This window comes from Sturnira hondurensis, unplaced genomic scaffold, assembly GCF_014824575.4.
Source record: "Sturnira hondurensis isolate 20B ecotype Veracruz unplaced genomic scaffold, ASM1482457v3 Scaffold0020787, whole genome shotgun sequence".
NCBI lineage: Eukaryota > Metazoa > Chordata > Mammalia > Chiroptera > Phyllostomidae > Sturnira > Sturnira hondurensis.
The window spans coordinates 2,003,909-2,028,893 of record NW_028093418.1 but is presented as its reverse complement, the minus strand read 5'-3'; the positions used below and the strand labels follow the sequence as shown (position 1 = coordinate 2,028,893).

General features: G+C 47.0%; 1 protein-coding gene across 5 annotated transcripts in view; it reads left to right on the top strand.

Moving 5' to 3' along the window:
- The window catches only part of ULK4 (unc-51 like kinase 4), a 307,020-nt gene that overhangs the window by 178,805 nt on the left and 103,230 nt on the right, over positions 1 to 24,985 (top strand). For 4 of the 5 annotated variants that reach the window (XM_037030547.1, XM_037030549.1, XM_037030546.1 and 1 more), the window contains exons 33-34: positions 18,550 to 18,716; positions 22,973 to 23,071. In XM_037030547.1, the coding sequence (XP_036886442.1) occupies positions 18,550 to 18,716; positions 22,973 to 23,071 (266 nt within the window). The remainder of the gene's footprint in view (positions 1 to 18,549; positions 18,717 to 22,972; positions 23,072 to 24,985) is intronic. The other variant, XM_037030551.1, reaches the window with a different exon arrangement.

Here is a 24,985-nt window from a genome sequence, read left to right as displayed (position 1 = left end):
TAGCTAGTACAACAAGGTAAGAGGGGAAACAGAGGCATGAGGATTGGTGAGAAGGCAATAAAACTACCATTATTTTACCTGATGTGGATGTGAACCTAGAACTCACCAGAATCCATCAAATATTGTTACCAGTTACAAGGTCAATATAAAAGCAATTGATAAAATCAATTATAAAAAAAATCAATCATGTTTCTACCAACCAGAAACAAAAACTTTAAGGATGATTACATTTATAGTTGCACCTCAAAATTTAAGTAACTCAGAGTAAATCTAATGGACAAATGTGTATAAACTGAAAACTTAAAACACTGGGTGGCGAGTGCAGGGATGTACACAGCGCAGAGTGTCTGAAGACAAAAGCGGAATCCACGAACACGCCCTTCCACTTTCGAACGTGGAACTGCACAGTGGTGTAGGCACTCAACAGGCTGCTCCACAGCCACAAGCATGGTGAACTCAGACAGCTACTGTTAGCACCGTGAGGGTGGAGCTCATGAACGTCACTCGTGAGTCCAGTTATACAAACCGCAGAGCCAGGCCAGGCCTTCCATCATTGATGTTAGAAGTCAGTAGTCATGACTTGGGGGCGGGGGGTGATGTCTGGAGGAAGCACAAGAGGATTCTGGGTGCTGGTGATTTTCTCTCTCAATCCATAGGCTGTTTACATGGGTGTGTTCAGTTTGAGAAAATTCACCCAGCCATGCACTTAGAATATTTATTGTTTTTTGTGTATCTACTACACATTAGCAAAAAGTTTCTCTAAAATGTCCAATACTGATAGTATATGCAGATAGTATGTAGACATTTGGTGTATGTGTGTCCCAGAGTCAGTACGTCAGACGGGTCCATCATTTCTCACTGCCACAGGGTCACTCTCTGACCTCGTACGCCCAGCCAGGGCACATGTGTGTAAATTGGGTGTACTGTCACTATTGTTGAGTTGTATCGAGAATTAATATGGCACATAGATGCCTTTGAGAAAATGCTCATTCTCTTGATGGACAATGTGTACATGTGTGTGTAAAAATTACACACATGTGTACATGTGTATATATAAAATACACAGGGTCCTGCACAAATAATGCCCCCTTTTATTTTAAAATCTTTTATTACAAAATCATAAGCATGTAATTCTGTTATATAACAATATCACACACAAACACACCATATGACATTTTAAGTGAAATGTTCAAGTCAAAACTATGAATTATCATACCCATGTTATTACCCTGCCGACCACACTCCAGCAGGTATTCCTTCCGCTGGACCCTGTGTGTGTATATACACATAGACACATCTTTGATAAAATGCAACAACTCAGTCTTATATTAAAACTCACGACGAGGTTCAAAATGATCTCTCTCCCAATGAAATGTTACCTCTAAGTATGTTTACAGTTTACATTTATGACCTAAGTGTAACTATATATGTAAGTAGCTATGTTTAAATATAGAGCATAATACACTGAGTTTTTTTCTTTTTACAGTGAGATTGTGGCCATGTATTTTCCCCCTCTAACAGCTATCATGTAGAATAAAACATGTCATTAGTTACATTTAGGTTGTTCGAGATGATAGGTTGGGATCTCATAATGATTTTTCTCTTTTTTTTCAGCTTGTCACATTTAATCAGTAGGTAATCAGACATTGATGGCAAATGAAATTCCAGGTTACGCTCTACGCTGCCTTATTTGCATTCGTCAGTCTGAAGACCCGAGCCATTATATAGTCCAAAATAAGAGAAATGGCTTGTATTTTCATTCACTATTAATTCACACACTTATTTGTTTGTTGAGAACTCACTCCAGATGAGAGAGGCGGTAAACCATCTGTGTCGAATGTGTGTCAGATCAAACATGTGACATGGATAATAAGGCGGTGGGGCCTGTGGGAGAGGGTTGTGTGGAGGGCGACTAGGGGAGGCCTCTCCCTGAAGGCGACACTTAACCAAAGAGGGGAAGGAAGAGAGCGAGTCATACCAAAGCAAAGGGGACGAGTGTGTTCCTCCCGGATTCCCCAGTCTTAATTCGAAGTCCAGTGATCCGAGATGAAAAGTTTGAAAACATCTCTCTGCCTCAGTGGTGTGCCTTTTTGTGTGTTGTTGTGTTTACGTTGTTCTTGGATGTTTGGACTCAACCCAAAGGGCCTTTCCTGTTGCCGAAATCCAAAGCCCCGATTCAAACAGTGGTTCCCAGTGAAGGTTCTGGGACTCAGCATTTCTAATCCCGGCTCCTCTTTCAGAGTCTTGTTTGCTTTTGAAGTGTATTTGCTTCATGAGTAAATAAGGTTCAGATTTTTTAAGGACAGTGTTGTCTTATGTCATTGTAGAATATTCTGGTTTCTTCTTTCTTTAAAAGACCAGAGATACCAAATGATTAATAAAGCATATATACTGATTAGACATGTATATTTTAAGTTAAATACAACGTGAACAAGAGACATTAGTATTTAGGTTCATTTTTTAAGACAAGCTCAGTATTTTTTAATATTTTTCAACATTCTAACCCAGATAGACAACCCCTCGCCAAAAAAAAAAAAGAATTAGGTGTCGTGAGGCATTAGCAGGAGTTTTCCTCCGAATTTTGGAGTGGGCGGGGCCTTGAGAGCTCTTGTAATCTGGTTCCTTCCCGTTGGTTGGGAGATCTGGAGGAAGCTGGGGGCCCTGGAAACCGGAGCAGACAGCCATGACCTCAGGACTCCAAAACCAACGCCCTCTTTCCTTCCTTCCCTGGGTCACCTTGGCTGGGGGAAGAAGAGCTGATGCCGCGCTGATTTCACAAGGGATCTCTGAAGTGCTTTATGTATGTTTCGGTAACAACTAAGTTTGGATCTCTCGTTTTTATTTGCCTTCGTGCTCTCTGTTGCAGGGCCGGACGCATCCACCAAGGTCTGGCTGGATCTTGTTCATGGATCAGAGGACTTGGTGTAGCAAAGACACCAGCAGTCTCCCTAATTGGTTTATGACCTGGGTGCAGTTGAAATATGTAGGTGTGTGTTGTGTGCTGTTGAGTCGGCTCCACGCCTGGGGACCCTACAAGTGAGTGATGTCCACAGTGTCCTGTCCCCAACCCCCGGCTCCGTTCCTGCAGACTCATGCCTACAGCTTCTCTTAGGAAGCCAACCCACCTCCTGTTTGGTCTCCCTCTTTTCCTGCTGTCTCCTTCCCACACCCCCCCCCACCGCCTCTACCCCCACAGCATCACTGTCTTTTCTGAAGAACCCTGCCATCTCCTGATGTGTGCCCAATGCAGGGCAGCTTCGGTCCTGTCATTTTTGCCTCCAGCAGTATTTCTGGTGGAATTTGCTCTGGGCCCTGTGGTTTGTCCTTCTGGCCGCCCCGGGTGTCCAGAGAACTCTCCTTCAGCACCACGCCTCAAACCAGCCCATTTCCCTGTCATCCTGCCCCGCTAACCAGCTTTCCCACCCATACACAGTAATTAGGAATGGGAGCGTGTGGATGGTCTTAGCCTTGGTCTCCAGTGACACATCTTTGCTCTTGACCACCTCTCCTAATTCTCCAAAGCTGCCCTTGGAGTCTCAGCGTGCTCTCGATTTCTTGGCTGCAGTCCCCATTTGAACTATGGACTGCGCCTAGGTCAGCAACATCTTCCAGGGTTTCGCCGTCATCCTCGTCTTTGTTAAAGTTGCATATTTCTTCTGTAGTCGTGATTTTTTATATTAAATGTAGTTCTGCTTAGGCAGTTTCTTCTTCCACTGTCATCGGAAGTCATTTCTGATTATCACTTTTTTCTGCCAGGTAGATGGTGTCATCCGCACATTTTTTCTTAATTGAATTTATTGGAGTGGCGTCTAATAAAATCACATAGGTTTCAGGTGTACGATTTTGTAATGCATCCTCTGTATGTTGTGTAGTGTGCTCACCACCTCAAGTCAAGTCCCCTTCCATCACCATTTGACCCCCTTCTACCCTCTCCAACCCCCCGCCACTCACCTTCCCCTCTGGGGACCCCATGCTGTTGTCTGTGCATCTTAAGTTGGATTCCATCCACCAGTTTTCACCCCTCCTCCCTGCATCCAGTCCACTTTTTCATACAGTGTATTCTGTGTGCAGGTGACACAAATGAGGAATAAAACGCACCCTCGTGCAACATCTTTGTCCTCAGGAAATCACTCTCTGTCCTCACAATGAGTCCTGACGGTGTTTCCCGTTCGAGGTACCTCCCAGGACCATCTGGGGCTGAAGCACCCTGTTTCTCTCAGAGCAGCCTGTGCTTTTCTGTGGTCCACGCAGTCACAAGCTTTACTGTATCCCATGAAACACAGGCTGACCTTCTTCTGAAGTTTCGGAGCAGTCCCGTGCCCAGGGAGTGTTCACCGTCAGATCTCAAGTGCCTCTTCCTGTTCCAAACCCATCTCGGACACCCGGCATTTCTGCCCCGCGTACGGTAGAAGCCTTCGCTGCATCGCCATGAGCATCTCTTTGCTCGTAGTTACCGCTCTCCTTGGCATCTCCTTTCCTGGAGGTTGGGTGAATGTGAAATGTTTTTAGTCTGAGGACCACTGTCAATAGACTAAGAAGTATAGCAAGTTATAACTTAATACCAAATAAGTAACTATCAGAGTTTTGGTTTTTGTTTTTGAAAAAAAGGTTATCTGATTCTAAGATTGGTACCAAAGAAGAAAGGCCGTATATAATCGAAGTCTGCTGTTAAAATGATAGCGTTTTGGTTCAGAATTTCAGATATTGATCAGATAAGCCCACAGGACAGAAAAGTTGTTCAGAAATAGGGCCCTGCTGTTCTGTGACGGACACGGCATTCCGGATCCTGGGGGGACGATGCAGAATTCAGTGAGTGGTCCTGAGTCACTATTCCTCAGTGCAGAGGAGAGAAATGGGACCGCGCCTGTGTGCCATGCACAGGAACCAAGCCCAGTGGTTTTATGTGTTTAAATGTAAAAGGCTAAGCTTCAAAACTTAGCAGGAAAAGTAGAATAACATCTTGCTGGTCTTCAGATAAGTAAAAATTTATTAGACTTTAGTCACAAGAGAAAACATTGAGTAGTTTGAGTACCCGATATTTTAGAATCTCTGCGTCACAGTGACGGCTTGCCCGGCGCGTCCTGTCCTCAGCGCCCTGCACACAGGATGGAAACTGCCACTTTCCAGGAAATCTGAGGGTTATGGGTGGTACCTCAGGCTTTGCAAATGTCTGCTGCAGACCCTCCTGTTCAGTGGAGCCAACTCTTGGCTGCTCAGGACACCAGAGGGGAAGGTGGATAATGGGGAGGGGGCGTTCAAGGGTGGATCACAGACAAGACATTCTTCTTTTCACTTCAACAGGATACCTCTATCCTCTTGTTTTCTATGTGTATTGGGGGCTCTTCATGTTTTCCAACAAAAGAATTATCGATAAGATAACTTTGAAAACCTATGTTCTGTTACACTTTACCTATAAGACTTGAGTTCCTAGCTCAATAAAAATGTTGGCAAGAAAATGACGGAGTGAGTGAATGAAGTGTGCCCAGGGAAGGACATGTGACAGAGTCCATTTTAATTGAACCCAGCGATTGCTACCAAATTCGATAAGACAGAAAGTAATACAGACTCATGAGATTTAGGGCAGAGTGTTGCTGGGCCAGGCTTCCCATTTCAGCTTTGGTCTCTATAGATCTGTCTTTTCTGGACATTTTCCGTAAATGGGATCGTACAACACATTGTCGTCTGCAGCTGGTGAAAGTCTGTTAAAAGTGTGGTATATAGCATAGTCTTGAAAAGAAGAACCTCTTTAATGGTTGTCTATTTTCTGTTTCACTAGTATTTTTTAAAAGATTTTTATTTATCTTTAGAGGGGAAGGGAAGGAGAGAGGGAGAGAAATATCAATGTATGGTTGTCTCTTGTGCATCCCCTGCTGGGAACTGGCCTGCAACCCAGGCATGTGCCCTGACTGGGAATCAAACCACGATTGTTTGGTTCGCAGGCCCGCACTCAATCCCCTGAGCTACACCAGCCAGGGCTTCACTGGTGTTTTTATTAATTCCTTCTATTTACTTTGGGCTTAATTGGTATTTTTCCCCCATAGATTTTTAGGTGGGGAATGTATAGAATTCATTTTAAAGCTTTGTACTTTTTCAGCATTTAGAACTAGAGATCTCTTTCTAAGCGCTGTTACATATTTATTATCATTCGGACATATTTTTAAATTTCCTCTGTGATTTCTTCTTTAACCCATGGTTGTGTTAGAAATGTGTTGTTTAATATCCACACATCTGGGGCTTTCTAGACACTTGATTGATTTCTAACCTTTTTCCAGTTGTGTTGAAAGAACATACCGTGTAAGAGTTCAGTGTTTTTGAAGTTCATCGAGACTTACTGTTTTGGTCTGGCACCTGGTCTGTCTGGGGGGTTCCAAGTGTCCCGGTAAAGAACGCACGCTCTGCAGTCGTCAGGTGTGGTGTCTGTAACGATCAACACCCTCCAGGTGATGGGGAGCGCTGTGCAGACGTTTGGAGCTGGTTTTCTAGATGTTGATCTTTGGTGTGTGTTGCCATCACTGAAACAGGTGTTTAGAATCTGTAGCTGTGGCGGGACTTCCCTGACTGTGTTTAGTTGTACTGGTTTTTGCTCTGTGTGTGTTGACGCTCTGTTCAGTGCTGTTACACTTAGGATTGTGTGTTTCTGATAAACTGGTTCTTCCATCCTTATGGAATGCCCCCTTTTATCTCTGCGGTGGTACAGGAAGTTTGGTTTCCAGAAGTCTGGCTATTCATCTTATTTTTAATCTTCCCGCAGGGGCGGGGGGGTGTTGCCGAGCTCCTGGAATTTGTAAATACATGTTTTGTTTTATCAAGTATGAACTATTATGTCTTCAGATATTTTCCCCTACTTTCTCTTTTCCCCCTAGAAACCTAGTTATAGTCTGTAGTTATATATTTATATTCAAGTATAATATGTGTAGACATATGTGTGTATATAGGCACACATATGCATGTGTGTTGTATGTATTATTTTTTTGGTATGGTTTTCATTTTTTTAAAAGTTAATCTTGATATTTTTCACTTAATTCCTATTGGGGAATTTCTACAGATCTGCCTTCCAGTTTCATGACCTTTTTGAAGCAATAATCTCTAATCTGCTCTCCATCCCAGCCAATGAATATTTCATTTCAGATAATGTACTTTCTAGTTGCAGAATTTCCATTTGATTTGTTTTTATTTTCTAAGGCATTGTGACCTGTTCGTTCATTAGGACCATATTTTAAAATGTCTTTCCACATATTTTTAGCTGCTTTAAAACCTGGGTTATGCCCTATCTCTCTCTCTCCTCTTTTCCCCCCTCTCTAAAAATAAATACAATCTTTAAAAAACCTGGGCCACTTTGGTGTCTCTGTTGAACGTATTTTTCTTGGTTATGGTTACATTTCCCTGATTCCTTGCAGAATAACACCTATTTATTGCACAGCGGCGGTTCTGGAGACTATATATTGTGAACCTTAATTTTGTTGTCTTCCACGATGAGTTCTTTTCTGTCAGTCACTTAGTTCACTGGTGGTTTAGCTTCGTTCTTTTAAATCCTAGTTTTAGTTTGTGTTACCCTGGGTCTGTTAATATGGTGTGGCTTTTCTGGTCCCAGTTGAAATATCAGAGTGCTTTGCAAGACTTCTCCTCTCAGGATTGCCGGAAGCTCTCGTCTCCCAGCCCTGTACGATTCTTGGGCTCTTCGTTCAGCTCACATACAGTGTCCAGGGGGCCCGTCTCTATCATACCTCCTGGAATCTCGTCCCGTGAACATCACAGCGCTCGGCCAAAGATGTCAGCGTACTTCTGTGCCCATTTCCGAAGCGCCCTTCCCGAGAGCTCCGCTGTCTCTTCACTGCTCACCGGGTGGACTCTGGCTGCCCTCGCCTGACCCTGCTCCCCTCAGCGGGAGAGGCTGCCAGGCTCTGCGCGGGCCCCACCACCCTGAGCCCCGTCTGGACAGTCCATCCAGACAGAATGCCAGGTGACGACAGGGCTCATTCGTGCACCTTCCCTCTCTCGGGAATCAGTCCTGTGCTGTTGGTTGCGTGACACCTGCAGACGGTCATGTCACAGACTTTGCCTTGGTTTAACATTGTTTATGGTCAGCAGACGAGTTTGGTACCCGTGTAACATCGTGACCGGGTGTCAGAGTCCTCTCTCTCTCTCTCTTTTTTTTTTTGAAGTTTACTTATTATTAGCAACTCTTCATTTAGTCAATCGCCATTTGTATTTCCGTCTCTTTGAAAACAGATCTGTTCATTTCCTTTGACCATTTTTCTCTTATGTTTTCAGCCTGTTTTTGTAGATGTGTCAGTTTTCTCTGCAAGTAAGTGAACGTTGACCCTTGTGACATTATGCACATATTTCCCACTTTGTTGACTTTTAATTTTGTTAATGTAGTTTACTACATAAATTATGAAATTTTAATTATTTTTTTATTTTCATTTATCTTTAGAGAGGAAGGGAAGGAGAGTGGGAGAGAAATATCAATGTATGGTTGCCTCCCATGAGTCCCCTGCTGGGAACTGGCCTGCAACCCAGCCATGTGCCCTGACTGGGAATCGAACCATGATCATGTGGTTCGCAGGCCCGTGATCAATCCACTGAGTTACACCAGCCAGGGCGAAATTTTAATTATTATTTATAGATCTTTTATTGCTTTTGAGTTTTGTGTTATATTGGGAATACTTTCTCAACTCTAGATTTTAAAAATTCTTAATTTATTACTTTTATGGATAGTTGTTTGATTATTAAATCATTGATCTACCTGGAATTTACTTGGTTTTAAGTTGCAAGAGTCGGGTTTATTATTTAGGACTACGTGGGATCACCAGCATCATTATGTGAAGGTCCCATCCTTTCTCCGTTAGTAGGAAATGCCGCCGTATTAAATTTCTGTATGTTTTATGAAGATTTCAGGCCTCTTCCTTTTTCCCTTCAATTTTATTTACTGACATGCCAGTGCCAAACTGCTCATTTTATGGTGTCGTTATGTCCTTAAACATTTTTGATTGGAATAGCTCCCATCCCTAGTTACTTTACCATTTTCAAGGGTTTTGTTGCTATTTTACTTCTTGATCTTTTCCATGGCAACTTTGTAATTAGTTCGTCTAGTTCCCAAAACACATTGATTATTTATTGTGATTAGTTTGAATTTATAGATTAATGTCAGAAGAATCAACACATGTATGACTTCGAGCTGTTCTAGGAAAACGCACGGTGTGACCCTCCATTGGTGTGTCTGGTTCTGTGTCTCTTGATGACGTTTGAAGTGTTTCTTCCTGTCGACCTTGCAGAGTCCTCCTTTTATTTATTCCTCGGTACCTCATCGTCTTTGGTTTGTATGAAAAATGGCACCTTGTGTTTTATTCCATCCTCCAAGTGACTGTTAGTCTTATGCATGGAATGTTTTGCTTTTTGCAACTAATTCTAATCTGTGGTGTTTATAACCTTCCCCTAAACACTGTCCCCTTCCTCTGTCAGCCTTTCTCACTGTGATTCACGCAGACATTTATTGAGCCCTGGTGGGTGGTAGCCGCTGAGAAGGGTGCTGGGCAGAATGAATCACAAGATTTAGTCCATCCCTTCAAGTTCAATAGTCTTATGGTCTCTCTTATCTCAATTCACTTTTTATTTGGCCATTCAGAGTATTTACTGCCTACCTTCTGTATTCCAAACACCAGGCCAGACATGGTGGGACTCACTAAGAGCACCCTGTTCAATTCAAATGTAGGTATGTAATATTTTTAAGATGTGCTTTTCATTCCATTATAGTTCCTCTCCTTGAGGAGCTTGCTGTAAGCTGGGGAGAAGCATTTTACGTGGAAGGATAAGTAGCCACACCAGATGATACCGCTTCGTTGGCCGGCACATGCAGAAGCTCTTAAAGGAGAGAGTGGCGAGTGAACGTGTGTGCTGTGAGTGCAGTGGAGGCTGTCAGTACGATGGGGCACCGAGGCCAGCCTAGCTCGGAGGGAACACAGCGAGGAGTGGGTGGAGAGGGATGAGGGCGCAGGGGGCTGAGTGTCCCTCCCTGCTCTGTGTAGCGGGTGTGGCGGGAGCCAGAGGATGGAGGGCCTTGAGTGCCGGGCTGGGCTGGCTTGGTCAGGTGTGATGGCGGCTGCCTGGGCTCTCCTGGCAGTGGAGGGACGTGGCGTCAGTGGTGCTGGGCCGCCTTGTTTGTGGGGCAGAGACTGGAGGCAGAGAGAACAGACAGGAGGCTAAACCAGTCCTTTCAGATACGTGGTGTTACAAGTCCGAGCTGGAACCGGAAAGGAACCGACCTCAAATTCAGAGGGGCACAGCCAGGGCTGAGTGACAGGCAGTTGGTTGAGAGGAAGCAGTGGCCTCGCTACCACCATGTCAGATCTCAGAGATTAGGAGACTCTTCATGCCTTTGGCCTCTGCTTGAAGAGATCAGCCCGGCAGTCCTGTTCTCTGAATCAGGTTCATGAGTGAAGTCGGGAGAGTGAAAGGGTTCGTATGTGAGAAAGTCACGGTCATGCCCTGTGTGTATTAACATTAACACTCTGCTTTAGGTTGTATAATTGTTACTAGAATCTAGTAACTAGAATCTTGCTCTCCAATATTGGTGGGAAGTGACCTCTGCTTGTTCTCATTTGAATGATTTTTTTTTATTTCCATACACTCTTAGGTATAATTTGCATTTATGGACTTTGTAATGATGACTGACTATGAGTTTCTGGAACGAGTCCTTATTGGTTCACACTCAGCCCATGTGTCATGAGAGCCTGCTGTGACGAGGGTCGGTGCTGGGCCTACAGGAGCTGGGAGCCACCAAATCGGTGTGTCTCCTGCAGCTGATGGTCTAGTTAGTGGGTAAGATGGGCGTCCGCCGGGGAAGCACGTGCACCCGTCTTGGGGCAGAGGGGAAAGAGCTCCAGCAACTGAGAAGTGGGTGGAGACTGAACCCAGGAGCGCTGAGCGTCCTGCCACCCAAGAGAGGGCAGCCTTTCCCAAAGGTCACACATGTCAGGAGCCATCAAGAAGTCAGGGCAGGGTGGTAAAGAGTGAGTATTATGCTCTTCTGTTTTAACGACGTTTCCTCATTTATTTTCCTGTTTTTTTTTCCTGCCAGCTTCATTTTTTACGTCCATATTTAAGGGAGCATTTACCAATTCCCTCGTAGCTGGAATTGATTTCCAGTGTGACTTCCCATTTTTCCAGACTCTGATATGTAAAAGCTGCACATAGAAATCTTCCTAACTAGTATTTATTTTCTCCCCCAGAAGTCTGAGGATGAGACACACTCCCTGGTGATTGTTGTCATTTCCCTGACAGCATCCGTGCTGAATACCTGATCCTGCTCTGTGCCTCCTGCCGCGTCAGTGGGACCCGCCACGTAGTGACTGGCACCTGTTAATTAACTAATGCGGAGACCTGTCACCGGAGCAAAGAGAGTGTCATGGGATAATAGGCCTGTTATATACAAATATGAAAATAACTTCTGCAAAATAAGGTTTTAATGAAGCAGATTTATTTCCAAGGCAGGCTGCCTCGGTTCCTTGGCCGTTTCCCGTCCCTTCTCTCTGCTTGTTTTTCAGCCCGCTGTGGTTCCCCGGCAGCGGGGGGGGTTCAGCTTGGCAAGCTCCCGCCCTCAGCTTTCTTACCCTTATCGGCTCCTCATTACCTCTTTTTAGGTAAATCATTTTTTTTGCATTTATACATGATACGTACTAGTCTTATTTTTCTTTTTAGTCTTTTTAATTACACAGAAGCAATCTTGCATGGTGGGTGCAGGCACCGACTGTGAGGCCCAAATGTCTTGGCACAGTTACCTGACCTCCTGGGCCTCAGTCTCATCACCTGTGAAGTGGAGGTGTCAGTGGGGTCTTGGTTAGATACCTGTTAAAGCCCTTAGAGTTGTACCTGGCACACGGTAGGAGCCTAGTAGGTGTTCTGCTAGCACGACTGTTTTTCTGCACTGGCTTAGTCTAGTGTCTAATTTTTAGCTTTAGAGTATCAATTTTAGAAATAGTAGTCACAGTCTGTTATTATTCATTTTTATTGAATATGTATGGGAATAATTTTCCACTAAGAGCTTTAATAGGTCTAGAGATAAATAGCATTCATTTGACACATTCTGGTATAATTATAAAACATCAGCGCTAAAAGAAACCTCAGGTATTGTCCCACAGGGCTCACTCTTCATTGTCTAATGAGGGTTTAAGGCTCTGTACAGTGGAGTGAGCTGGCCACAGTCACTTCGTTAGTTTCTGAGCACACAGAGACTGTGGTCTGCGTCCCCCCAGCCCAGCGAGCTTTCTCTAGTATAATTTGACTGATACAGTTTCCTCCATATTTCTGGCTGAACAAAAATGAGCCAATCCATAAACGTTTTCCACAAAACAAATGTAATGAATATGGTATCAAATTGGGTTCACTGAGGTCTTGGTCCATCAGTGGGTGTGAACTCAGAAATGCATCTCGTCCGTGGGCACAGGGGCTGAGGACTTCTCAGTAATGGTGCAGACCAAGCCAAGAGAATCGTTTTTGCTCCCTCCTTGTATTCATTTCTCTCTGCTGTAGCAACAACGCCGCAAGTTCAGTTGCTTAAAACACCACAAAAGTGCATCCTCTCACAGTTCTGGAGGTCAGAGATTTGAGTCAAGACGTTGGCAGGGCTCCATTCCTTCTGGAGGCTTCCGTTTCCTTGCCTCAAACACTCACGCTTGCAGAGGCCACCTACGTTCCTTGGCTTGTGGCTCCTCCCTCTCACTGTTCCAGCCTCTTGTTTTTGTCATCCCCTTGCTTCTCTGATCTCCTGCCTCCCTCCCGTAAGGGCCCTCATTGATCCAGAATAGCCTTCCCACCTCAAAACTCTTCATCATGTTCGCAAAGTCCCTTCTGTCAGGGAAGGAAACGTTCGAGGTTCCCGGGGATCCACACTGCATACGTCTTCGAGGGAGGGGCGTTATTCCTCCGGCCACATCCCCGAAGCCATTAGCACGAGAGTCGAGTCTTTTCTGTAAATCGCATACTTGGAATTTGTCCACACCGTGTTCTCCTGTGTCTGTGGCTCTCAGTGCTGGACAGTTTCCTGTGCTAACCGGAGTGGGGCTCGGGGACAAGTGTGGGCTCAGGAGTGCTGAGGCAAGTGTGTTTTTAAGATACTCTCACGTACAAAGTTTTCTTAGGAGTATAATTCAAAATGAAGGCTCTGAATACAGAGTCCTTTCAGGCTTTCCCAAGAATGAATTTAATTAAGACATTCGCCTCTGTCATATTCGGGAAGTCCCCAGCCTTTGTTTGAGCTGAGCACAGAACTCCGAGTTGGCTCACCTACTCATCTGCGGAGCTTTTTTGGCGACTCCGCCTTTGTGGGGAGAGCCCAGCTCCATGGGCTCGTGGTGCTTGGGTAGGGGGCCGCTTTAGGTCGAGCCAGAGCTCTGAGGCAGAAGGGGCACAGCATCGGCTGTGCAAAGGCAGCAGTGAGAGGGACAGAGGCCCCGGGAAGGTGTTGTCCTGGGCTTAGGCACAGTGTGGACTCCAAGGGCCCCTTAGGAAGGAGCTGGAATAACAGAGGCAAAGAGCTGCCCTGGGGTTGTTCATGACCTTCTAACCTGAGAGACACTGGGGCACATTTTTGCAGGGGCCATTTCTGTGTGGGGGTGGCTGCTCACGACCCTTGGGGCAGAAGAGGCGGAGTGAGCTTGGAAGCTGTGGCTCAGGACCCCGCCGTTCACAGATGCCTGCGTTTGCCCCGTCAGTGTGTCTGCGACCAGCGTCACCACATTCACCCCAGGCTTTTCCTCTGGAAAAGCAGACTTTTGACTCAGCTGATGCGGTGCGACTCTGGTTTTGGTGGTTAAGCCTTGATCTGTGTGAGAAAGAACAGTTTGCCCACATTGAATTTCACTGATGGTTTTCTGCTCCTCTTCCGGATTGTCTGTTGAGGTTGACTTGAATGATCCCTGGTAGAAATGAGCTCCTGTTTGTATGATGTGAATGTCAGATTATCTAGAAGGACGCCTCTATTTGGGAAGGTTACATTGGGATCTCGAATGTTCTTTTCAAGTCATTAACGGTAGAAATAGGAAGTGTTTTCAAAAGCTTGGCGTGTCAAAATGTACTCTCATTTTCTCTCACCTCCCAACAGATTCTGAAGAAGTAATAAGGACACAGCGACCAGAGCGAGGGACAGCTCACACACATTAATATTCCCGGAATATTAAATGTTTGAAGATGACTTGTGGGAGTGACCCCTTTAGAGATTTGCTTATAATTAATATAAAATAATTCTTGGGGTTTTTTTGATGAGTTGGTTATAATTAATGCAAATAATTCTTGGGTTCTTTGGCTTACCAAATGTTCCTTTAGAGATGTTAGGATGGACTGTTAAGAGGTTGTTATGACGGTATTTGACCGGAGACAGGGGAATGCTGCAGCGCTCTCCTGTCCTGCCTCATACAGCATCTCTGAGGGGGCGAGGGGCGGGCAAGGCGCCCAGCCCTTCTTACTATGCTGGCCTGTGCGTAGGGGAGCATGTAGCCCCACGTCCAGTATTAGGTTCACCTGCGGGTCTGGAAACAGAGTGAAACTGCAGTCCTGGGTCCTAACACTGTCACGCAGGGGAGCCTGCCTTTCTCCTTCGCGCAGAGGCACACCAGCCAGCACAGGGGGACAGAGACGGGAGACACAGCAGCAGGCTCCGTCTGAGCGGCAGTAGCTACCCATGGCTTCGGTCAGCTCTGCTCCAGACCCCAGGGGCAAAGGAGAGAGAAAAGGAGGGGAAAAGGCACAACAAAAACAACAAAAGAATGGCTGGGCCTTTCCCTGGACAACTAGCCTGTTCAGTAGAAGAGGAAGGTGAGAAACAGCCGTACAGCCATGCCCACAGCCAGCTTGATCGCTTGGAAAGTTCTCAGTGGGGAGAATACAGCCCTGCCAATATCCTTGAACTTCACTGTCTCTTGATTGGCATTCTCTGCGGAGAAGAATGAAAGTACCACAATGGGAGAATGTTAATTTCCTTTCCCTCCCTTGACTCCTTCTTAGATCTAGTCCTTGACTTTAGTGAAATGCACTGTGTATTGGCTCGTTCTCAGAACTTGGCCAGTGTTACCAGTCTGATCCTTCAGCCCCAGGGGCTACGGTGAGGAGATGAACCTCTCGTAGTGGGTGTGGACACCCCTTGTTGCCAGTTCCTGCAAATGCAGCTTCAAGCCCTTCTTCCTTCCAAGAAACTGTGTCTCCTGGCTTCCTCTAGGGGAGAATTCTGGGCACAGCGTAGAAGCAAATATGTCACAACTTTCATGGTGTGGGAGGAAATGCAATGGGGAAGATGTCACAATTTGAAGTTTCAGGCTGTAGGACCTGATTTTACCAGTGACAGGCAGATTTGACCAGTGATAGTCACAACAGATTTTATCGTGACCTGGAAATGACCCCACCAGTGAACTTTCCTCTGGCTTTGAACTGTGTCAAGTAGACATCCTTGCCACCTTTCTCTTTAGAATTCTAGTTATTCCTTGATAACTGTGGCATTAGATTATCATGATCCTCTTTGGTGTTCGCACCTACGCCTTCCTGTCCTCTGTAAATGCCTTGCTCTGTCCAGGACGGACTCCGTGCCTCTCTGAGTCTCGACTGTCCTTTGGGGGCACTTTTCCATTCTCCAGTCATCTCAGACTTCTTCCAGTCTTGGCTGCCAGCTGGTTTCTAGGCCCTCATGTCTAGCAGCCTTTGTGCAGTGGCCTTGGGATGTCATCTCGATCCTAAGAGCCAGTTGGCAGTGCCTGGAAAACCCACTCCCCATCTCCTCCGTGGCAGTGCAGTTCTCCTGTTTCTTTCTGTCCCACTTCCTGTCATCACAGTCACAGATTACACTTCTGAGTGAGATGTCTGCTCCCCTTTTGGTCGTGGCGTGACCACAGACACCTCCTCGCTGGCCTTCCGTTCTCGGTGCCCCACTGGTCACTCCAGAAGGCTCCGCGACAGTGGGACCAGGCAGTGGTCCTTAGTACACAACATTTCAGGGGAACTTCATAATGGGCGAGCTAGGCTAGCAACCCCCGAACCTGAGATCAGTTTTAACATTGTTAACGTGAAAGAGCCAGACAGTATTTCCTTCCTGATGTGACACAACTCAGCCCTGGGTGTTATTCCTAAATAATTGAGCCTGAATTGAACTCAGTCTCTAGGTCTTGTGACCAGTTTACAGGAAGTACAGGGATGTGGGGGGCACCACCCCAGGGAAAATGTTCTCATGTCTCCAGCAAATAAGTGGCACAGAAGTTGCAGATGGGGAAGGACGGCGAGAGGTTGAAGGAGGGTTGAGGTCTGCACTGAACGGACTGGGTCGGCGTTCTGCTTCAGGTGAACTATGAGAGGACAGCTGTGCAGGAGTTGAGTTTTCTGTGTAAGCTATGGATATCCAGGGTGTTCATTTTAGTGAGTGGTACTGGTATTGTGGTTATGTTAAAAAAAAAAAAAAACCCTTTGTGTGTTAGGCTTACAGAGGCATCACAGGAAAAATCAGACGATGCCTCATATTTACTTTAAGACACGAAAGAAAAAGTAGATGTGGCTAGATCAACAAGAATGGCAAAATGTTGGCAATTCTAAAAGAGAGTGATAGGAATTTGTTTTTCAGAACTGTCTTGTGACTTTGTTTTCATAATAAAAGTTCGAACAAGAAAAACCTTGGTTTCGCCCGAAGTGGGAGTTCTGGCTAAGAAGCGCTGACTGGCAGACAGTCAGCATCGCTGTTGTGGGGAAACATTTCATGTCCTGCTTCGTTTTGAATCTCCCGTGAGCGCCTGCCCTGGCAGCGGGCGATGTCAGGGCGTCACGTCAGGGCGTCGCTCAGGGCATGGCCTTTGTCACCTGTCTCTTCCCACAGCAGACCAGAAGGAGCCCTGCCCGACTGGGTCTGACAGGGGTGTTGTTTGCACCCCTTCTCGGGGACTGAACAAAGATGCGGAAGGGCACTGTCTCTCCCTCGCTCTTTTTTCTGAATCAGGCAGCATGCAGATGACACCTAGGGGTCTACGCCACCTTCTGCAGGGCCACTGGGCACACGCAGGTACGGGGGTGCAGGCGGGTGACCAGTACCTCCAACCATCAACAAGGTGGTCATGCCCCTCCCGCCCCTCACCAAGGGAAACATCTTCTGTCCTAAACACTACCTGGCACAGCCCCTTCCCTGTCGGCGGCCCACGAGTGCCAGGTGCGGACTCACGGCCCACGGCCGTGCGTTCTTACTGGAAGGAGAGGGCCTGCTGCTGGGTGCGCGTGTTGTAATAATTGCTTTTCTGCACTGTGTCATCGATGATGTGTGCTGTCAGACCTTGTCGTTTGATGCGGAAATCGGGCAATAATTCATTCCGCTTTCCTTCAGCTGTGTTTATCTTTAGCTTTGTGACTCACACCACTTTCTGCCACGAGGAGTGACCTTTGAATGATGCCTTTGTGATTCTGGCTTCTCTCTGCCTTTAGTGACAGAGCTAATTAGGTCTGTAGTCCAAGAATTGCTTTATACTTCTCTAGGAAACCATACTGGTTTATTGGGAGTGACAATGTGCGTTGTTTGGAAGACACGCCAAGGGCCTGAGTGGCCGTGCTTGGTGGAGTTTCTATCCAGTCAGTTATCTGAGAACCAGGGACAAGTGGAAAGCTGTTCCAATAAAACCCCGTGCGTGGGGCTCATCATACTCCCTTTCTGTGCTTTTCTGTCCTGGCCACTTGTATAAAATATTTACATGCAATGATTCCCTTTTTCTAGAACACTCCGATGATCTACCCATGCCTAGGTCCTGTTCACCATTCAGGTTTATGACATTATTGTGTTGCATTTTTACCAGAATTACATTTGAATCAGGTTTCGTGAATTCAGAGTCTAATGCTGTGTAGAGTTAACTATAGAGATGCCGACCAAAAGGTAAACAATAATGCGCCTAAAATGTGAAAATGAACCTGCGACAGAGTGTCAGACTGAAAGTCGCTGAAGACCAACTGTTACATGAGGCTTGCAGCAACTAAGTGATGGAGGCTGACCATTTCTACAATTCAAATTTCTATAAATCACCATTAATCTCACATTTTGGATTTTCTGGAATGCATGAGAAAAAGCACGCTTCATTGTGGTATCCTCTTGAAATGACCCAGTTACTTGTAGGCCCCGTGGTAGCCCTAGGCGATTCCTGGTCCGCACCACGAAGAACCACACCTCGCATCGCAAACACATGCGTTCTCCCACAGCAGGGAGTCCTCCGTCTGGTGGACTGTCCATGAGGATGGTGATTTCCAAGGTGGAGTGTTGGGACTCTTGCCTTGAAATCACATGGTGAGCCTGTTTAACACGTATACCCTCAGCCCCAACCTGCCCCCCGCCCCTGCCAGGCCTCTGAGCAGTCTCTCTGGGACCCTGGCCTGGAAACCTGCATTTTGCAAAACTTTCCCGCATGAGTCTGTGCACAGTACCATTGAAGAACTGCTTGCTCACGGTCATGCTTCATGGAGTACCAATGCCCGCCCCATTGGGCTTACGCGACACATTATTCTTAGAATTCATGATGAACATTTTGCCCTCTTTCTTTCTGCCCTCAGGACTGGTCCATCATGTCTGTCACCTGTTCACTGAAACGGCCACCCTATGCTTGGATGTGGACAACAAAAACAACAATGAGACAGCAGGCGCGCTGCTCTGCTCTCTGCTGGACATCCTGCATTGCATGCTGACCTACACGTCCGGTGTTGTCCGGCTGGCCCTGCAGGTAGGTAGGGCACCTCCCTCCAGTGTCTGGATGAGCCTGCGCCAAGCCGTGCTTCCCTTTCAGTCTCTCCTTTCTGACTTCCCTCTGAGAACTTAGGTTCTCTAGAGAGAGACTACTGAATGAGCCATCTTTGGTGACCAGTGTCAAGAGCAGATGACGTGGTCACGAAACCTGAAAGGAGAGCAGGAGAGGCCTCAGCAGACACTTCTGAGCACTAATTCCATCATCAGCCTCTTGGGGGCCCTGCGATTGGCCAAGCAGCCTGCAGCCCGCCTCGTCCTGGGTGGAGCTCCGGCCTGGCCCAGCAGGGAAGATTTGGGAATAATGGATTGAGGTTTTAGGTCCACGCATACACATCCATTCACACACATACATGTATGTTTGTATACACACACACACAAAACAACACGTAAACTCCAGCAATTGTTTTCCCTGGGGACCAATAACATGGAATCACATGTGGATTTGAGAATTGGGAATGTGTTCAGTCAGGTTGCCCCAACGCTGCTCTAGGGAAGGAGGGGATGTGGGTTTAGTCAGTGCGTTCCGTGTTAGGTTCTTCCACACGCCTGTTTCATTCGCTGCGCGCTCTCTCCGACTGGCTGAGTCAGCTGATGGTCAGACCACGTGCAGGCACCCAGCTACTAGGAATTCAAGGGCATATTTCGGATCCTGGTAGAACTGCAGGAGATAAAAGTCAAATGGTAGCCTGTTGGCTTGAACAGATTCAGAAGCTAAGTGGAAACCAAACTGTTTTGATACCCGGCCAAGAGTCAGAGTAGCAGAACCGAGAAGGAATCCCCGGGCCCCACTTTAGTCTCCGTCGCTTCTCGTTGTGGTAAATGGTCACTTTTCTCCACGGTGAAGTGGCTCAAGCATCCAGCTTGTGTCGTGTGGTTTAATGGGTGATTTAAAGTCTCCTCAGCAAACACACTCATTAGTAAGTGTTTGACCCAAACTTGTAAAGAGAGGCGAATGGCCTTTGAACTACCTAGCTGTTCTTTGCTCATCTATGATAATTCTCAGTTCTAAATTACCAGCAGAGCACTGTTACAGACTTACAGAATCCTGGATTAAGGGTTTAGCTTAGCTTTTCCTCTTTCCTAGTGTCTCTTTGGAGAATTGTTTCTTAACTCAGTGTCCATAGTGGTGGTTTTATGTAATTCTTCGACATGCAGTCTCTAGTTACTCTCACGGTGCTTTGATGATACCAGTGTGCAAAAGGTATGTTTTGTAGATTGTAGATCAAGGGGATCAGGAGTTTTAAAATTCCAGAACAACAGAAATCCTCTTTTATCTTAAGTGATTATGAGGTAGTCAAGGGTGTTTAAAAGAAAAACGCCTTTATACAAACATTTTCTGATTCCATTTTCATTTGCCGGCGTACCAAGGGATCACTGTCTGTAATTTTTTCGTTTCCCCCAGCACCAATGCACGTTCTGCGCCGTCGTCTTCCTAAACCCTCTGCTGTGACATCTGCCACAGGTATTGCTTTCAACTCTCCCCACCCCCACCCTCCCGACCTGGACCTCCAGGGTGCCTGGCGTTGGGCTGACAGAGTTGGGAGAAGGGTCGGGGAGAGGAATGGGGTGTGCATTGAACACAGTCTCCTCGCACACTGAGCTGTGTGCCCTTCCCAGACCCTCAGCCGCCTCTCCTGCTTGTAAACCCCTCTGTGCTGGAGGTTCTTCCCTGTCCGGGAGTGTCTAACAGGAAGGTCTTTATCACAGGAGGGTTGAGGGATTGAACGTTGCTGGGTTTGAAATGATGGTAGCACTTAGAGTTATGAGGTGCTTTTCGTTTTCCGGGAGGAGAGTGACGTGGAGCGGTAAGGGGCCCCGGGGAAGTGGGGAGAAGAGGGAGGCCGGTGTCAGAATCTCCCTTAGGAGTTTGGTCCCCATCCCACCCTGCCTTGTGATTCGAACTGGTCCTGGCTTCAGTGAGCTTCCTGAGGGTTGCGTGTGAAAGGCGTAGAAGCAGTGACACGCACTGTCACAGGTGTGGTGGGGGCCACTTGGGCCCTGAAGGCTAGAGCGCCTTGGATGCAAAGCCCCCACCCTTTCTCCTGTTAAGACCCTGGGCACCTTGCGTCACCCGAGTCTAGCTTTCCTCCCCTGGAAAGTCGCTGTGATCGTAACTACTCCACAGGCCTGTTGTGGGACCTCAGGGAAAGAATGAGTAGCAGATGTGTAGGCACAGGTGAGTATGTACTGCCCCCCACACACCTGGCCCGCGGGAGGCGAGCAACGAATGGAGGCTGTGTCCTTAACAGCAAGGAGAAGAACGGTGCTCACCTCCAGCTTCCTGTTCACGAGGGTTTCCCATGGCCTGGGGCTTTCTTACTGCTGTGTCTCGGCACATGGGACCATTTACTGAGTAAACTAACTCCTAGCAGGCTTATGGGACAGGAACTCAGGTTTTTCTTCAGACTCACGAGCCCAGTCCAGGCCTAGGCCTAGCCTGTGATTTCATCAGGGATCCCGAGAGGAAGGGCCTTTGCCCTCCGGAAGCTTCGGTTCGGTAGGGAGGACCGGCCGCACACACAGAGTGAAACGAACCAGCGTCTCATTGCACCCGTGACCGGCCTTTCCATGTGCCGAGGTGTCGGCTGCACTCCTCTCTGTCACCTTGGGCCACGCTGTACTTCCATCTAGTATTACATACGGCTCATAGGTTGGCATTCTCAGGTTTCACATGTTTAAAACCATTGAATTTATCCTCCCACATAGAGTTCTCCTCTGGGATCCGCACGCAGGACCTCCAGCAGCTCCCTCCACACAAGCACCAGGACGCCCCCGACCCGCGGAGGCTGAAGGCGCCCAGAGCTGAACTCCAGGTTCACCCCCCACTCCATCGTTCCACCTGCAAAAGCGCCGCCGCCCTCATCCCGCTCTGCCGGCCAGCACCCTGGGAGTTGTGCCTAGCATTTCCTTCTACTTCTTGTTCCATATCTGATCTGTCCCAGAATAATGGAGATTTTTACCTTAAATATCTAACAAATCCGACCACTTCTCTGCAACTCTGCCGCTCCCACCCAGCTCGGTCTGCTACCCCTCTTGCCGAGACTGCAACAACTTGGCGGGGGGGGGGGGGGTGTCAAGGTCATGGGCCAGCTAATGTGAAAAGGCCGATACTCTCTCGCAAATAGTGCTTCAGAGGCGGAAATGAGCAGCCAAGGTTCAGAAAGGGTCAGGCCTTTGGGATGGTGCTGCCTATTGGTTTCTGGAATGAAGTTCTAACATTGTTCCTCTGTGGTACAAGTTGTTAAAGGCAGGCAGGCATCTGATTTTTCAGTCAAGTTCTTCTGAACCCAAGAAAGCAGGCAACTCAAAATCTGTCCCTAGGCCTGAGGTGCAGAAGGACACGTGGCATTTATGAGAAGGGGCCTGGAGTCCAGGGTAATGACCCGCGGTGGGGCAGCCTGCAGCCCGCTCAGCAGGCTCTGGCAAAGGGCATTACCTCCAAGTAGTTTCATTTCTTCTGACTGAAATTAAACACAGAGAGGGAGTGTGTGCATAAAATGTGTATATTCTGTAGCAATCATGATAAATAATCTGTTTTTTTAAATATGAAATTATTCATCTGGGTTAGAAATCTCCAGAATTAGTTCTGTAAAACCCCTGGTAGAAGGCGCACTTAGCATTAAAGGCACTCACTTCTCATTTCTTATTTTTATTTCTTAAACAATGTAGACCTTATCTGAAGACTGTTCATACAGTAGTGCATCGGCCACATATTTAGATGCCGTCTGTGCATGCGTGTGCGTGTGGGGAGCAATCACAGCAGAATGCCTCTGGTGTGCACTATCGAAAGTTCAGGAAATGCCCAGGAGAGATGAGCGTGTGTGACCTGGACTGATGTGGCCTGGGTTCATCCTCCAGCTTTGTCACCCGTTACATGTAGGGCTTTACAAACTACATAACTTCTCTGGACTTCCCTTTTCTGAAAAATGGGTGTAACAGCACCCCATTTCAGGTTCATTGGAAAGCAAGTGCTTGTCTGCCCCAGCCTGTGAACATGACCCTCACTTCCCCAGCGATAGCCCTCGTTGTGGCCATCTCCATGGACCGCCCAGGTCTTCCCCTGCAGCCTGAGCTAGTGGCCGGGGCAGTGCGTGCACTTGATCACGTCGTCACATCGGAACAAAGCGTAACCTGTCTTCGGGAGCCGAGGGCGAATGGTCCTCGGCCGTCTTTGTCTGCTAGACTGAGGGAGGCTGGCTCTCCGAGACCCACCTTTTTTCTCTTCTGTTCAAGGCTCAGAAGTCTGGCTCAGGAGGTGACACACAGGCCGCAGAAGACCTGTTGCTGCTCAGCAGACCCCTGACCGCCCTCATCAGCCTGCTCATTCCGCTGGTAAGAGCGCGCCTGCGTTTGTCTTTCAGAACATGGCTGAGGCCAAAGCCATTTTCTTTGAATGTCGTGATGTCTGGAGTCTCCGTGCTACGTTCTTTCCAGACTAGAGTCAGAAGAGATTTCAGAGGAGTGTTTGGCTTGGCGTTGCTTACTCCACTTTGTTTTAAAACCAGGTGGCCTAGCTATTGAAGTAAGGCAGAAACTCAAATCCTCCTTAATGAATATGAGGTTCAAAAATATTCAAGAAACAAATTTCAGAAAGGGAAAATTCATTATGGGGATCAATTCTCTTTCAAAGTAGCTCTTTAGAGTTTTGCTTGGCGTGCAGGACTCCCCAGAAATGAAGACGTACAGACACATCCTCTCAATCTCCACAGAAATAGAGTGAAATAAGTGAAATTAGATAAAAGCAGGTAAGAAAGAGGACACAAGAGCACTAAATACAGGAAAAGAACCCATAGAAAGTTGGAGTTTGGACCAACCTAAAGGGCACCCACCATTTAGACACATGAATGACCTTCACCTTGGACAGGGTGGTCAGTCAGAGGGTGGGCTGGTGACATTCCACAAACCCCTGGAAAACCTCTCCAGATTTGGGGACCCAAGGGCTAGGGTGCAGGTAACCCGAGACATTGGATCACCTGTGGCCTTCACCCTTCACAGGGTCACACAGCTCTTTAGTTCTCTCAGGGATGCGGGAGTTTTTCTTTCTCTGCCCTTGGACTTGAAGGAAGGCAAATGCAATTTGAAGACATGATTCAGTAGACTTCATTGTAGTCATCACCTAAAGGTTTGGCTCAACTGAGAAAGAAAAAGGGAAAATCAGTCATTACTGGGTTATTTTGAATAATAATGTATATGGAATAGAGCAGTCACCAAAATGAGGCAGTGGACTTGCTGTTCAGGGAACAACCCTGAACCCTGGACCTGGGCGCACCCCTGACAGAGTGGGAGGGTCTTTGGTGTCGAACTTGGCATGAAGTTGCAGGGAAAATAGCAACACGGACCAACTGCTGCAGCTCAGAGTCCGAGGGCTGAGCCCCACAGCGAGCTCCCCCCTAGGGGCAGGAGGCGAGGGCGGTTCCGATGACTGGAGAGGAAAGACCCAGAGTGGCCCCACTCAATCGCAATGTGTGTGTATATGTGTATCCATTGAGAGAGAGACAGTATATTACATATAGGATGGTTACACTTATAGCAAATATTTAAAAAATAGTTTCAGAAGGGCATACAAAGAATTCATTATAGGTAATTTCTGGGACAGTCTATTTCACGTATGTATCTTATACACAAAGTTTTGTCATTTGCCACATTCTGAGATTTGTTTTCTTTCAAAAGGTGAATTTATTCCAGTTGAATTTGTTAAACTCATCTCTGGTGTTGATTTTATTGTCTTATGTCATATTTTCTCTCTAAATGTCTTCCTGTACTAGATATAAGGTTTAATCACACACCCAAAAAAACCTTCAACAGGTGAATCCACGGGAACTTCTCATGTCAGGTGTCAGCATAGGACAACACGGACAGAGGGCAGAATGCGTGCAGGGATAAGTCACCGGCGAGGACACGGTAGCATTCGGAGACCGACACCCCTTTCTCACTGCTCGACGGACCCAGGGTAGAAATAGCAACAGAGCAGGCGTTGAAGTCTAGGGCCTGTGGGTTACCTGGGGCCCACGGCTTGTGTTTGTAAATGATGTTTTATTGAAATCGGCCATGCAGTTTGCTTACCCATCGCCTGTGGCGGCTTCTGCAGCTCAGTGGTGGAGTTGAGGAGTTACAACAGAAACCTTACCACCCACGAGCCTGATTATTGACTGTCTGGCTCTTCCTGGAAAAAGTTTGTCGACTGCCGTATAGAAGGTATGAAAACTTTAATAAGATCTGATGGAACTACATCCATCTCTGTACCCG